The 16,456-nt window shown below is 37.5% G+C and overlaps 1 protein-coding gene across 2 annotated transcripts in view; it reads right to left on the bottom strand.

Annotated features, from left to right (window-relative positions):
- Positions 1–16,456, bottom strand: part of LOC106673170 (cell growth regulator with RING finger domain protein 1-like) — a 107,417-nt gene that overhangs the window by 86,123 nt on the left and 4,838 nt on the right. The window contains exon 2 of one of the 2 annotated variants that reach the window (XM_014405191.2): positions 10,312–10,475. In XM_014405191.2, coding sequence (XP_014260677.1) covers positions 10,312–10,475 — 164 coding nt within the window. The remainder of the gene's footprint in view (positions 1–10,311; positions 10,476–16,456) is intronic. The other variant, XM_014405192.2, reaches the window with a different exon arrangement.

Here is a 16,456-nt window from a genome sequence, read left to right as displayed (position 1 = left end):
ATCTAAATAGCATGGGCATAATCAACGATAATCCCATTTGCCGATTATGCAATGAGAAAGAAGAACAAGCCACCCATATAAGATACCATCAGAAGACTGGAATTGTAGCAGCAACAGTCAATGACCTAATACTTCTGAGCAGAAGGATTGAAACGATTGCACTGAACTAGGGAACTAGGAAGGCACAATAAGCCAGAAAGTTGCAGTGCCTGGGGAACACAAACCTCGCTTCTTAGTATCCCCCTCTCTGACTAACGCTCTCTCTCTCACCCCCACCCACTGACTTACTCTCTCGCTCACTCTCCCTATCTATCTATCTATCCATCTTTTCTTTTTCTCTCTCACACATTCTCCTTGAGTCACACTCTCTCTATCTCTCCCCCTCTCTCACTCACTCTCTCTATCCATCTTTTCTTTTCTCTCTCACGCACTATCCTTAAGTCACACACTCTCTCTCTCTAGCTCTCCCTCACTCTCACTCGCTCTATCCCTTTCTCACTCTAACTCACTTACTATCCTCTCACTCATTCACTCTCTCAATAACTCAAACGTTATCTCTCTCTCACTTATTTACTCACACTCTCTATCTATCCATCTTTTCTTTTCTCTTTCCTTAAGTAACACTCTCTCTCTATTTCTCCCTCACTCTCACTCACTTCTTATCCATCTCACTCTCCCTCATTCATTCTCTCACTAACCCAAACGTTCTCTCTCTCTCTCTCTCTCTCTCTCTCTCTCTCTCTCTCTCTCTCTCTCTCTCTTACTCACTCACACTCTCTATCTATCTATCCATCTTTTCTCTCTCACGCACTCTCCTTAAGTCACAATCTCTCTCTATCTCTCCCTCTCTCTCACCAAAAAAAAACGTTTTCTCTTTCTCTCTCTCTTATGGATTATTAAAGTGTATGTCTATATTTCGAACGGTGGTAAGGTTAGCAAATCATACAAATCCATTGGAGACAAAACTCAACTTCAGTATTTTTTTTATTGAAATCACGTTATACCGTTGCCAATTATTCCATTGAAATAGGACGGTATGAGAAACTGTTTTAATTGAAGGGTAAGTTCAATGAAGTGTAAATAACGAACCGGTCCAATTAATTATCATTGTTTTAATTTTAAGATATCTATCGTTGAGGGCAACAGAGAAATTGACCTTCACATACATTTATAACGATTCTTTAAGGCGGCCCGAACAGCGGGTCTCGTTGGCAACGTTACAAATCATAATTGATCAAACATAGAAAGTGATTAGACGTGAAGAAAAGCGTGGGAGGCAACGGAGGACGACAAAAGAGTGAAGCAGTACTGACCCGAGTTTTTTAATTATTTATTCAACAGATATCGATTTCCCGGATCGTCCGGAAAAATGGAATTTCCTTAGAAAACAAATAGTGCTTGTCAAATGTTTTCATTTATTGAGGTTTATATCTCAAAGTTTTATTTAAATCTAGTTAAGGTCTTGAAGGCCCATAGCACGTTTAGTCGTGATAGAACGAAATGATTAGTTCCACCGTCGATTAGACTGACAGAATCGAGGAGATACGCAATAATATTCTTATTTCAATTGTATGGCGTTAAAACAAAAATAATAATAATAATAAATAACAATAATAAAGATAGAAAATAGTAGAAACTTTTTACAAAAATTCGTTTACTTCGTAACTTTCGTTTTTCGGATTTTTCAATGTTGGATCGATAGATGGGTTCGGTAAAGAATGAAATGAAAACAAAACATTTATAGGGGAAAACATTATAATTGATGGTTTTATACTGCTTAGACATTTTTGGACCACAATGAGGAATAGGCAAAAATCATTGATCAAATTTTGCCTCGACACACCTGCGATCAATTTAAACACCGACTTTTTATTACAGTTGATAAAGAAAATACATAAAAAAGGGTTCAATTTCGCTTACGCAACACGAGGTAAGAATAATTTCGTATTGGATCAACTATTACGACGCAGCAGATCTGGTGGGACCAGGTTATTCAGCCGCTTTTTATGAACACTCTTTGGGTCCAAATCGTGATACTTTACATAAAGAGTGCTCATAGGGGCTTTGTGGGGTTTTAAATGAGTTTCTACGTAGTTTTTTTTAAAACCGACCACAAGACCCAAGAATCGGTGTCAATGCCCAGAGATCCATGAGAAATTTTCGAGAAATGTTGAACTGTGTGTGCATCTGCGGTCGCCTCATCCTCATCAAATAAGCGAGAGGAGACGTGCAGGGTAATTAGACGCCTCCCACATAACTGTAAACCGAAGAGAGATTCCGTCGGTTCCCAAGGGCGGAAGAAGCTCTCTCACGAATTGTCGCCTCGGCCACACGGCTTTTACAGAGTAAACTCTTTTTAATGACGTCCCGATAAATTATGACAAATCAATAAATTCTTCACTGGAGAAAAATCTATTCCGGCTAACAATTTGCGAATTATCAAAGAACAATGAAATCACACAGACATAATCACGTTTGACCTATTTCATATTTTCAAAATATACTCATATCATTCCTTCTCGCAAATTGGGCTACAGTACCTCATAATTCCACACTCCAACAAGGTTTCATAGTTGTCTAAACTATCTCCTCTGTTCTAGAGAATGAAGAGTACTGCTTGGATTCCGATCCAAGAGAGGTTTTTGTTAGGGTCATCCGGGCATGCTTTATAAATTTACAAGCTTCTTACCCACTCCTTATAGCCTCATCCTTAAATCTGACCTAATAGACCGCTGCTTCAGAGTGAGGTGCGCCAACTAGTTTTCGGAAATCAGACCGATACAAGCCGGCATCCCAAAAGGGAGGGTTCTTGGATCCATCCTTTTTAGCATTTATACTGCTGACCAACTTACACAACCCAATATCAACACCGCCTACGCGGACGATACCGTAATTTTGTAGCTCGAATCCTATTCAAGGTTCTTTCTTCTTCAAAAAACATGTTGAGCTTATCGAAGACTGGTGCAAAAAGTCGAGGACAAGACTGAATAAAGAAAAATGTACTCAGTGTACGTTCACATTTAAAAAACAGTCTTGACCTCAAATGTACAAAAACAACATACTGACGTAGAAAGGAGTATTGACGATTTGTCTGAGGACTTTTGATCGGAAGGATTGGATGCGTTGGATGTTTGATGGCTTAGCCCCCACTGTTCCGCTCCATATGTCCAAAGTGATCGTAGTAAAGTCTTGAATAAGATTAGTTTAGTTTTGACGTTCAAGTCAGATTTCATAGAAGTCTTCGTACTAGTCCAAGTCTTCTGTTGAGTTGTTGTCTCTTAAGTCTTGTGTGGGAGGTCCAGGTCTGCTGTCTAGGTATAGCCCTAAGCATTTGACTTGAATGGAAGTCGGTATATCATTTTTGTTGCTGAAAAAAGGAGGAGACTGTTTTTAAATGGACGTACACTGAGTACGTTTTTCTTCATTCAGTCTTGTCCTCGACGTTTTGCACCATTCTTCGATAAACTCAATGTGTTCTTGGATGTTGGAGTAGGCTTGGATAAGATTCGAGCTAGAAAATTACGGTATCGTCCGCGTCGGTGGTGATGGTATTTGGGGTGTGCAAGTAGGTCAGCAGTGTAAATGATATAAATGATGGGACAAAGGATGCTCCCTTGTGGGACGCCGGCTAGTATCTGACATTGGGCCAAGTAGTCGTTGCCGCACCTCACTCTGAAGCAAGAGGTAGGTTAGGTTAGGTATAATTTCAGGATAAGATAGTGGGGAGTGGGTAGGAAGAGCTTAATTTTATAAATTATATATTTTTTCCATATTTATATATAATTTCCATTTATATTTTCCTTTAGCAATCATTTTGATAATTTTACGCCATCTTACTAGATTTGTTTGGAAATCTCTAAATATGTCTTCACTTGAATTCGGTAAGACGCGATTTGGCAGCATAAAGTTTTCATTTTAAAAAATCGAGATAAGAGGCTGTGGGATGAGAAAGTTTGTCCAAGAATAGGGACAAAGGGTGATTGTTGCCAGAGAAGTCGAATTGAATGCAACTTGAGCAAAAAGGAAAATTGCACAAACCGTTAGGACATCCAGGCATTAATTTAAGAACAAAGTACACAGACTGCGAAATGAAAATAGAGATGAAGGAAAAGCGGATCAAAATGGAATCACGGTCGGACGGAGACAGCAGCATGACAGCAATTATGCCGTTCATCTAACTGTAACATCTGGTTAGACCAGAATGGAAACAATGTCCCGGAGGAGTGACGCTAGCGAAATATCGGATATGCGGCTAATAGACTCGGAAGGAAAAAGTCCCAAGGTTTGGCTATTGAAATCGGGATGGAGACATTTTTATCCTCCAGCGGAATATCGACGTTTCTGTAATAGGATTCACGTTTGAGTAAGATGTTTACCCCATAGGGGCAAAGTAAAAACTGTTACACAAATCTCTCCAGCTAGAAATCAATTCTTGCTGCATTTACAGCGGTTAAATCAATGGGATCGTTTGACAAGGTCGGGAATGTCAACGGGATTCAATCTGACTCAACAATCCTATGCGTCTTATCATGTTTAACGATATCTTCCGACTGCCTTTAAAATGTGCATCTATCAAATATGACTACCGAGCTCACCATCAAGCTTCATGCTTTTTGTTAGACTCGATGACATATGGCTCTCAGTTATATTTGCTGGTTGAAAACACCTTCCTGGGCCCTCGTAACGTACAAGCGCTGCGGTGTCTTTTTTCGACGTGGACTTACTTCACATGCGTTTCCCCCATACATCAATTATCGATTACATTGGGCAATAGAGAAAAGGCACTGATCAGCTGTTCAAACTCCAGCGATCTCTTTCGTATTGTTGTTATAGATAATGTACTCACAGAGAATGGGAGTAAAGATGAGGTAATGATGTAGAGAACACGTTGAGTGGCGTACAAAAGCAAAATTAAATGACAATCATTATGCAACTTCCGGGCTTCACGTACGGCCAATCAACAAAACCGAGAATTAAACACTCAAATAATTTAAATAAATAAACAATATGAGAATGTTAACTGCTTAATTACTGTTAGTTTCAAAGTGTACAATTATAATTTTTTTAGCTAAAACAAAAAGATACAACAAAGACTTAAATAAAATCTGACAGATAAAACCGAAAGCTAAATACTATGCTCATCGTAAAAACGTAATTTAAATAGTGTTAATACTCTGCTTTGATCGATTAAGCCCGTTGCACCGATCGCGGTTTAAACCGGGTTCACTGGAACCTCGTTCATAATTTCAAACACGTTCAGAGAAGGGAACGTTGAACCAGTAATGGACCACCGTTCTACTTAACCTAGTTTAACCTCAAATTGGTCAAACTGATTATAGTCTGTTTGTACGGTTAGCTAGTGAATAGTAATTATTTGACATAAAATTCTCCACATCAGAGAGAAAAACATTAGTAACCCTAACCAATCCCTAACCAAACCCTTCCTAACCTAATCCGATCGACGCGAAATCGATTAGGTGAAAATGGTCCCTCAAAAAATATGTATAAAAACATATACATTGTTATAAGATATACAACCCAACTCGTTGGGTGCCGTGGAATGAGATGTCAAACCACTTTAAAATACATTTTTCATACTATAATCCATTAAAAAACCACGGTCTCTGTCGGGATTCGAACCCAGAACAGCTAGAGTGGACGGTATAACGTCTTAACCACTAAGACATACCATTATAATCGCTGATATTTTTACAGCTTAGGAATGCAAGAAAAAGGTATATCATTTCTCCGCGTCAGGGAACATGGGATACATATTGTAACCAAATCCGTACCTAACCCAACCTTAAGCAGACCCTAAGGCAATGTCCTAACTAGGAGGTGATTGAAAGATAATCTTTAAAAGGTTTATTGTGAAGTCGATCTGTAAGGAAAAGATTTTTTTTAAATAAATAAATGCTAAGCTTCTATTGCCACTGTTATCTGTAAAATCTGAAGAATTTTTAAACAGATCAATCATCGACAATAATGGATCGTTTGTTTGTTCGACCCATGTGACCGACTATGACAGTGCTTAAAAAAATTTGCACTTTTTTATTGGAAACTACATTAAATGATAAGTTGTAAAGCCTCCTATATTAGAATAAGCCAAATGGGTTTAACAGAGTGAAAATGCGAAAACCTAATTTCGTCTCGGTATTACATTAATCCTTTTATTAGCGTCTTCTAAGCCAATTAGAGTTGGGAAGAAATTTCACTTTAATTACACTTTAATTTATTAAAAATTCCGACGGCCTTCAGTCCAATCTGTACGATTAGTATTGAGATTTTGTTCCCTACTTTTATGGAGTGACTTTATGAAGTAATTTCGCACTGGAAGAGTTGATGACTGATCCTTTCAATATCACGATGATGTTGAAAAAGCGTAAGGTTTATTTTTAAACGCTGTAGCCTCGAAATCTCAGGGTGAGAGTCAAAAGCATAATGTCAATAAAGGTAAGAGGATTTTGAAGCAGGAATCGAGCATGCAATACAAATTATGGCCCTGGAAGCGCCTCAGGAAAAAAACTATTCCAAAAACGGTGACTCCGAGACAAAAATGCAAGTTTGTTCATTTTGTTTAAACTTTTTTAATCATTATAAACAAATGAAATGACAATAATCAATTAATTTATTAAAAACACCAAGTTCCAAACCAGGTTTACTTCGTGCTTTTGTTCGTTTTCTATGGAAATCAATCCATAGGCTCCAAATAATATCATCACGATTCTCCACTAGAGAAACACTGCAGTACATTTGGCCCATATTAACAATTTTTTGATGATTTCATTCATTTAAAATATTAAAGCCAAATAAAAAGTAGATAAGTGTGATGACGGGGAGGAAGATAAAATTGATTATTCTGGAAATTAAGACAAAAATATGAAAAAAATCAGAACAAACTTGCCAAATCTATCTTTTTTTCTTTACTGTCCAAAATCCTCGAAAGACTCCTTTTAAAGCGATCCTGGATACTCATAAATTCTCTCTCCCTCTCAGCAATTCGGTCCATTTAAGATCCAACAAGGTTTTAGCGTTGGCGACATCTCCTCTGCTCTAGAGAACAAGAAGTATTGCTTGGATGCGGACCTAGAAGTATCACCTGCTTTTGATAGGGTCTGGCAACCTCTCGCGTTCTCGGAAATCAGCCAAGCCGGCGTCCCACAAGGGTACATTCGTGCTCCCATTCTCTGTATCATGTAAACTGTACACCCATCACCACCTAAGCGGACGATACCGTAATTTTTTGTCCTCAAGCTCGAATCCTAACCAAGCAACATCCATGACCTTATCGAAGACTGGTGCAAAAGTCGAGGGCAAGACTGAATGAAGGCAACACTTACCAAAAGTGTTGCTAGGCAAACAATGAAGAAAATATTCAATTCCCTACGGAGTATTTCCTCCACTTCCGTTGATCACCGCTTGCGTTAGACGTGGCATCAATTTTATCAGGTTTTATATGTAGTGCTGTTGAATATTTTCATACTCCTCCAACAGCGCCGTGAATTCTTGAGTAACCTCCGGTATCCTATGTATCGATGGGAAACTCTTCGGACGAATGTTCTGAGGATGTTAAGCACCCTGGCCACATACGCTTGACTTCTTCCATCCTCTACCAATGCTATAATTCTAACCGAATCTGTACCACTTAAACCCAACACTCAAGTAAATTTGAAACTTAAAAACGTTACAACTTAAAAAAATCAAACCACCAGAACATAAGAAAGAAGCTTTACGGAAAAACCAGCAATGAAGATATTTGACTATTCAAAGATTTATTTACAAAATCCAATTATAAACATAAGTGGGAGATTTTATCTGTGTTTTATTTACCTCTAATCCTTTAAAACGGACCAAATATTGTTATAAGATTATCATTGGAGGATTGTTTAAGAGATAATTAAAAATATTAAGGGTGGCCACTTTTTTTGCCTCTCAGTACAGTTAGGACTATATCTAGACAGCAGACGTGGGATCCACACACAAGACTTAACAGCCAACAACTTAGCAGGACTTTGTTAACTTCGAAGAACTTTAGGACCGAAATTCGTGTTGACCGTCCACACTAAACTAGCCTTACACAAGACTAGTGTGACCACTTTAGACATATGGAGTTGTGGTGTTCTGCCAAGCCATCCAACATCCAGCATCCAATCCTTACAATCAAAAGTCTTCAGACAAATTGTCAAAGCTCCTTACTACCTCACTAACCCCTCACTATCCACAACGATCTCATCATTCCTTCTGTCAACGAACTGATCCGTTCCCGATTTCCTACTGCTCGAGCCCCCTCTACCATTCCCATACCTAGAACCTGCCGTCGATGGCCTCGAGACCTTGCACCTTAATCCTTCGCGCTGCGTGCCGGCATAGGCAGGCTTCTAATGGCGCGTCCTCCGGCTGCAGGCGCTGGCACTAGTGCTAGTGCTGTGAGCGTGCGAAAAAACGTGCGTTGTAATTTCACAGGGGTCGGTGGTCGCAACGGTTTAGGCATTGACACGGCGCTCATCACCGTAAAGGTCCCGATTTCGCATCCAACGGCCCTGCATTCGAACCCGACATATTTACAAACGGGCCTTATTTTCAATTACACCGGCACCCTGAGGGTTTATATGACCTCTGCTGTTGCGAACCCTCGATAAATAAATAGATAATATGTACATGCTCGAAATATTCTGTCAACAAATCACATTCGGCTATCGATCTGACCTCCGTTTCTAGAAGGCACTTTGGCCATGGTATCGACCAGAACAATTTGAATCTACCGATGTATAAGTTGCATGTATTTTATATTTTCAGTGTGTCACGAATATACTTAACAACATACTAAAAAATAAAATGATCCCACTCTAAGCACAATTAAAGATGCAATAAATAATAAATACAGTAAATAAGAAAAGGACTTCTTTTTGAATTGCATCACAACTGAAAATCTAGCGAAATGGACTTCATATAGTTTATATTCCTAGTCAGGTAACCGCAAATTTTATAATTATTTATTTTTTCGTTTGTTTAATGCGGAAGTAGTTTTGGCTTATGGGAAAAATCCACCGGCAATGCTTCTTACACAACGGCCTGCAAGCTTCTCGTTTAAAGTGCCAAAATTTACTTTACAATAAATAATAATCGCTAATAATAATAACGTGAATCGCTGCCGACTTGAATACTTTTTTTTTAATTTTCTAATTTTTTCCATCCCCAGGTATTATTGAATTTGAAAATGGAATTTAAAAAACGTAATTAAAATATCATGTTAAATGAATCATTCTGCATAAATCGTATTAAAACAATTTTCCATAACAGCATAAACAGCAGATCAAAGATGACAGTTAATGGTTACAAGAAGATCCAGTTTGAGTCAGCAATTGATTCATCCTTGAGGTCAACCTCCCATCCTATCAAATCAACGGTGGTAACACATTCCAACATGTTCTTCCGGTTGTTTTCTTCCTGTCATGGATAGGTTCATTGAGACAAATGGAACGAGCCACGTGTCATTTGACGCTTTGGAAAAAGTTCCAGCCTCTTCGTTTTTTATGGGTGGACGTTTCGAAAATCGGTTATTCCAGCCGGAAATTTGATCCTTCATCGGCTCCAATGAGATATTTAAGCGTTTGACCTTTCAGAAGCCGGTTGCAGACCGTTTGTTCGACTGGACTTAAAGGGTTACATCAGAGAGCCGGCATTGCGTCACTTCATTCTGTGAAAGTTCCATCTTTCAGGAGCGAGCACATTCTCGTCCCACTTTTACATGCTAACTTCACAATCTTTAACTTGAACGAATTTTCCTCCTTTCAAACTGAATTGAACGGCTGAAATGCGCCCGTCCGCTCACCTGAGCCAACGTGCTTTCCATTGCCCCAGAGAGGTTTGTAAATGATTCTGAATGTGGACAAAACAGGTTGGTCAGCTTTCTCAATTCAAAACCAAGCACATCCTTTGCAATAGCCATTTTTTTCCTTCAAGTTATTGAGAAAAAAACAAGTATGAACTATCTATTTCGGTTTCGTAAAATAATCAAGAATTTATTTCCTATCACTACTGCATTCTTTCATTAATTAAAGTAGTTTCACCAACAGAAATTTCGTAATTAAAAACGTAATAAAAATTGTTTCACCGCAGAGAAAAGCTTTCAGGGCTTAACCAAGTTTCCGCACGTTTACCGATTTGCATATCGCGTAAGAAAATAATTTTAATCTGTTTACTTCATGGCCTGTGCAGTCAATTGGATTATTTAAGCAATCCGCATACCGTCAGACCGAAATAACAACCGAGTTACAAAAAAAAAGGTAACAGTAATAATCAGTGTCCTACCTTGATATGAAGACGTTGAAGTTTCTTGAAGTTTAAATGTGAACGGGATGTGCACCTTCATCATTTTCATTTGCGGTATGCGCTGCTGGACATTGTGGACACCGCCGCTCCCGAACATGATGTCTTCTCCGTGAAGCCAGAATATCGTCATATGTCTTGAAAACCAAAAGCAAAAACATTTGTCGTTAGAATTCGTAAGTTGAAAGCTGCCAGGTGGAAAAAAGGTTGAATAAAATGGATGCGGCTAACGCTCACGATATTAATATCATACATGATTAAATTTATCGTTCCTTTATATGTTTATGATAGCCATTATTACTTGCATTACAGGCTAAAAATTAACACATACTAGTCTGGTCGTTCCCGGTTATTTTGCAAGTTCAATTCGAATTTAGCCTAGGAACAAGTTCGATTTGATTAGGAAAAATGTCAATTGTTTGGAAAAAATGTTTAATTCGGCTTGAGATTAGTTTAAATTTTGATTGGACCAAGTGAAAATTGGCATGGGAAAAAGTTTAATTTGATTCGAAAAATGTTCAAAAAGTTCAATTTGTTTTGAAAAATATGTAATTCGGCTTGAGAATAGTTTTAATTTTGATTGGAAGAAGTACAATTTTGGCTTGGAAAAAGTTCAATTTGATTACCAAAAAGGTCGTTTGTTTGGAAAAAATGTGTAATTCGGCTTGAAATTAGTTTAAATTTTGATTGTACAAAGTGAAAATTGGCATAGGAAGAAGTTTAATTTGATTCGAAAAATGTTCAAAAAGTTCAATTTCTTTCGAAAAATATGTAATTCGGCTTGAGAATAGTTTTAATTTTGATTGGAAGAAGTACAATTTTGGCTTGGAAAAAGTTCAATTTGATTACCAAAAGGGTCAATTTTGTTTGATAAAAGTTCAACAAAGAAAAATATGTAATTCGGCATGAGAATAGGTTTAATTTTATTTGGAAAAAGTACAATTTGGTTTGGAAAAAGTTCGATTTGATTACCGAAAAGGTCAAGTTTGATTGGAAAAAATGTGTAATTCGGCTTGAAATTAGTTTAAATTTTGATTGTACAAAGTGAAAATTTGCATAGGACGAAATTTAATTTGATTCGAAAAATATTCAAAAAGTTCAATTTGTTTTGAAAAATATGTAATTCGGCTTGAGATTAGTTTTAATTTTGATTGGAAGAAGTGCAATTTGGCATGGAAAAAGTTCAGTTTAGCATGGAAAAAGCTTTAAAATGACTTGGAAAAAGTTCAATTTGATTGGGTTAAAGGAACATTTTGTCTCGTTATCAATTTTGTTTGGAAAAAGCTCGATTTGGAAATTTCAATTTGGTTGGGAAAACGTGGATTCAGCATGGGAAAAGTTCAATGTGTCTTTGAAAGAGAGTTAGTTGGAAACAGGTTCTGCTTGGTCTGGGAAAATTAAAATTCTGTTTAGAAAAAGTTCAATTTAAGGTATACAAGGCTTAATTTGTTTTGGAAAAACGAAATTTGTTTTGGAAAAAGTTCTATGATTTGAAAAATGTTCTCCTTGGTTTCAATTTAGGTGGATTTGGTTTGGAAAAACTATAGTTCGGCATGGGGAAAAATTCAATTTTGTTGAGAAAAAGATCAATTTGGTAAGAAAAAAGTCCAATTTGATTTGACTAAAGTTCAATTAGGTTTGAAAAAAGCTTTAGTTTGGAGCGGAAGTAGTTGAAATTTGTCTGAAAAAAGTTGCCTTGGGAAGAAGTTGAATTTGATTACCAAAAAGGTCATTTTTGTTTGAAAAAAGTTCAATTCGATTTGACAAAAGTTCAATTTAGCTTAAGAATAGTTTTAATGTAGATTGGAACAAGTGCAATTTTTCTTGGGAAGAAGCTTTATCTTATTATACTTAATAAAATTAGAAGAAATTGGCAAATTTCATTTGATATGCTAAAACTGATTTAAGAGGTTTAAGTGATGATCGAATCCCTTTCTTAATTTAGTATGCAAATACAGAATAAAAAAGGTAAATTTCTGTTCAAACACGAGGTATATTGCAGGTAAGTCCTTTGGCTAATGCACCAAAATACATTCTACCCCGTGGCCACTTATATAACGTTTTCATATTGCACAAGAAGGCTTTCTATATTTGCATTCTATCTACAGGTTCTACTATCTACAATCCCATTATGTTTACATAGTTTGCAGATTACACGGACCGAGCTTTCCTATACATTTTACATCGGCCCGCCTATGACCACTTATCTCGGAAAATTAGTTTAGCTAGGGGAGGCACTTTCCAAATCGATTACGACGAACTACCGTAATTAAAGACGAGGGAAGGGTGGAAGTTTTAAGAAATATAAACTCAAGGGAAAATATCACTTTTTACACCTTTCTATTTTATTTTAAATTTTAAAACAGTTGGCGATATTTGTGGGTCAGCAAATGGGTAGTAGACTCATGTTAAACCCTTTCTTGCCCAATTGACTCAGGGCAACACCAAATTTAGCAAATTGACTAAAGCTTAGCTAATCCCATGAGTTTAGGCGGGTACAACTGTTTTCCTTCAATGTTTCATCCGTGTTGGCAACACTGATTTTTTTGGCGCTAATCTAAAATCTCCATCTTGAAATCTTCTATCTCCAACATGGCTCTCCCCCCTCTGCATCTTGTATCGATTGTTATATTTGCCAAACATTATTATTATTTTTTTTTTACATGCAGTTCATAATTTAATCCTTCCTAAAGTTGCTTCAGGGCAATTAGTAGTTTTGTTTAATGTTAGTAGAAAATCAGGAAAGCAGAAGTTTAGGACGGGCGCAGTGGTGCTCCTGCTCTGTTTCTGTCCGTATATTGGCAACACTGATTTATTTGGCGCCAATCTAAACTCTCTATCACCAAACTCATAGGATTTCCCGCTAACCTTTAAACATAATTGCTAAAGGTCGTCTTGTTCTGACAAAACATTAGGCCATAAAGATCAACAATGATTAGTTTCCTGGGTCCGTCCATTCTCGCCTGAAGCCGAAACGCGTAAGAGACACTAAGTAAAAAAAAAGTAGTAATCAGTTCAACAAATGTAAAACTTGCCTATTCGTTCTGATTGTGAATATGAATATGTTAATTTAAAGTACACGAGTTCTACATTCCCACCCTATTATTATCTTACATGGAAGCAAACAATCGTCAATGACTTTAATTTCTCTCATTAATAATACTTCCTAATTTTTTCTATCGCGATAATTTCAGGCGACTGTTCAATATTGGGTAGGAATTGATGGAATGTACACCCATACAATATTATCAGAAGAGAGAAAATTGAACTATTGTCAGCAGTTCGATCGAAACTGATCACCTCTGGTCTGCTCATTGTAGGCCTTAATCCGAAGTCAAAGGGTTTTCTGTTGAGAGCAGTTTTGCTGTTTATCCCTTACCAATTGATGAAATAATCCACAAATATATTTTAAGGATAGTTTAATTTTTATCTCTTTCTTTCTTCGTTCTTGTTAATTTATTATTCAATGATTAATTTATAGTATTTTCCATGAAATACCACAATGTTCTAATAGACCATTACACTATGTAAAGATTTTATTCTTTACAGCTTCTTTACAGCCCGAATGGATGGGCGATTCAGGTTTAAAAACTGGCAAATTGGCATGGTATCTCAAAAAAGGTTAAAAGAATATATTAAGCCATATAAAATTAATGACGGGGTTTCTAATTACGCTGCACGCCTTATTCGGAATGTCCAAACGAATTTCATAAGAGGGAGACAAACAAGATTGTGGGTCAAGACGTCGTGTCGTGACGAATTTTACATCTTTTACAAAACGAACTTTAGCAATTTTGTTAAAAGGTTAACAGGAAATCACGTGAGTTTAATAATAGTTTAGATTGGCGCCAAATAAATCAGTGTTACCAATACACGGGCACAAAGCAGGAACAACACTGCGCCCGCCCTAAATTCACGGGATTTCATGCCAATCTTTGATAAAATTGTTAAAGTTGGCATTGGTGTACACCAACTTTGAACAATTAAGAGTTACATTATACTGGATATGAAAAATTTTATGTTTCGGCTAATATAACACAATCGGTAAAGATGCAATGGTGGAGTGAAGAGCCATGTTGGATTTAGAAGATTCCAAGATGAAGATTGGCCCCAAATAAGTCAGTGTTGCCAATACACGGGCAGATACAGTGCAATACTATTACAGTCCTTCTCAATGTTAGGACTCAGTCGGTTTTCAAGGAAATTTGAGACCATCTCTAAAAAACTAAAATATGTCAATCCGTAGACATATTTAAGATTGTTTTGCCCTGATGATGAACATAGGTCGAAAGCTTGGCAGTAACAACTCGAACTGCTTTTTTTCTTCAAGACCATACCTTGATCCAGAGTGTTAGTGAGAAACAGAGCAAGAAAAACACTAGCACCCGCCTTAAACTCATGTGCTTAGCTAAGCTTCAGAAAATTGATTAAAAAAAGGTAAACAAAATGAGAAGTGGATAAACTTAAGGACGCAGCGCCTTCACAAAGACTGGTATACTCACTGCTACAGTTAGAGAGGGCTTAACTCTGAAGAGTGATGTGCCGCTCACTGCCATTTAAGAAAACATGTACATAGCTTAATAATATTCAACGATGACCCCTTTAGGTTATGAGGATGAAGAAATACCCACACATATTATCTTCGAATACGGACAGCTCAATGGAGACATAACTGGGATGCAAAGAAAATCTAGGGCAAGGCATAGTATCAGTGACTGTCAGTGACCTAGTACTCCTTAGAAAAGGATCGAGTCGATTGCACTGAACTAAGGAGCTAGGAAAATACAAGAAGGCTGTAGTGCTAGGAGTACAAAATACCCCGACATCCATATTCATCATCATCATCATTTTCTCTCTTTTATATATATATATATATAAATCTAACAATGACAAGACATAAACATCATGGTTTTGCTATGTTAGTAAAGTGTCCAATGTCGCGTTTTGACATAGTTGTAAACGTCGAATGACATTGCCAATTTCACCTGGTTCCTACGTGCTAATTACGTTCTAATTGTCTTAAGTTCCTCCGAACGTATGTCTCAACAGGTCTCAACGGTACCCCCAGACACACATACACACAAAATGTGTTCACGAAAGTGAGAACAACAATCAAAACAGATTGACAATAGGGCGAATCTGTATTTAATATAGACCAAATAGACATCAAAAACTAAGCTAATCCTTTTCTAATTTACGTTGAACGTATTGGGTCCGTGAACACTCGCGAGTTTTGAAGTTACTACGCGTTTCAGATTTGCTACTGTCCCTCAGAGACAATATTACTGGGTATTATGTACAAAAGGTCGTTTTTTAGAGTGTCAATAGGCTCCGTAGATTCAAGGAAATGAAGCCAGATCTGAGGAGAAGCCGCCGCAAAATTCTGTAGAAAATTAAAATAAAGCGATGGCTGTGACATTAACTGGCAAAATGATAGAAACCTTGACAGCACCTTTCAAGTGGTCTTGATAAAAGAGACCTTTGAGAGAAAGGTAACCCCCATGTTTTAGGAAGTAACGTTAATATGGTAACCAGAATCTTGGATCCAGGTGTAGGGGTAAAAAGGACGAACAGTGCGGCCTAATAAAGCCTCTTGGACTAATCCTAACAATTTTCCAAGGTGATATCTATGCAATACGACTCTGTGCACAGGAGTTAATAATGAAAAATATGAAAGGTGCACAGATTTACATACTCTCAGACAGTTATGGCAATCAAGCCGAACAGCTGGCCTTATTAAAGGCTCTGGAATATGAACACTCTATCTCATATTTCCAAGAAGTGAGGGAGTAACGGTTTTCACCAAGAGCCGAATAAATCTGGATAGTCTAAAACAAAATAAAAATCAAAAACCAATGATTGCCGCAATTAGAGAGAAGGTGCAAAACCTGCAATCGAATTGGGAACTAGATGTGTTCTTTAACGTGGTTCGAGCACATGTACGGCAACAAGGGAATGCGGCGGCTGACACTATCACTAAGCAGGCATCGCAGGGCTTCACCTTGAAGGAGACAATCAGCAGGGAACCCCGTTCATACATTCGGGGGAGGCTCGCTGAAGAAATTCTTCCCGTGCATCTACAGCCGAAGAGCCAGCCCTCTAGGAAGGCTAAACTTACAACCCAAGC

The sequence above is a fragment of the Cimex lectularius genome, unplaced genomic scaffold, assembly GCF_000648675.2.
Source record: "Cimex lectularius strain Harlan isolate CLEC.00 unplaced genomic scaffold, Clec_2.1 scaffold201, whole genome shotgun sequence".
Taxonomy (NCBI): Eukaryota; Metazoa; Arthropoda; class Insecta; order Hemiptera; family Cimicidae; genus Cimex; species Cimex lectularius.
The sequence above is the reverse complement of the archived record's forward strand: the minus strand, read 5'-3'. Positions and strand labels throughout refer to the sequence as shown.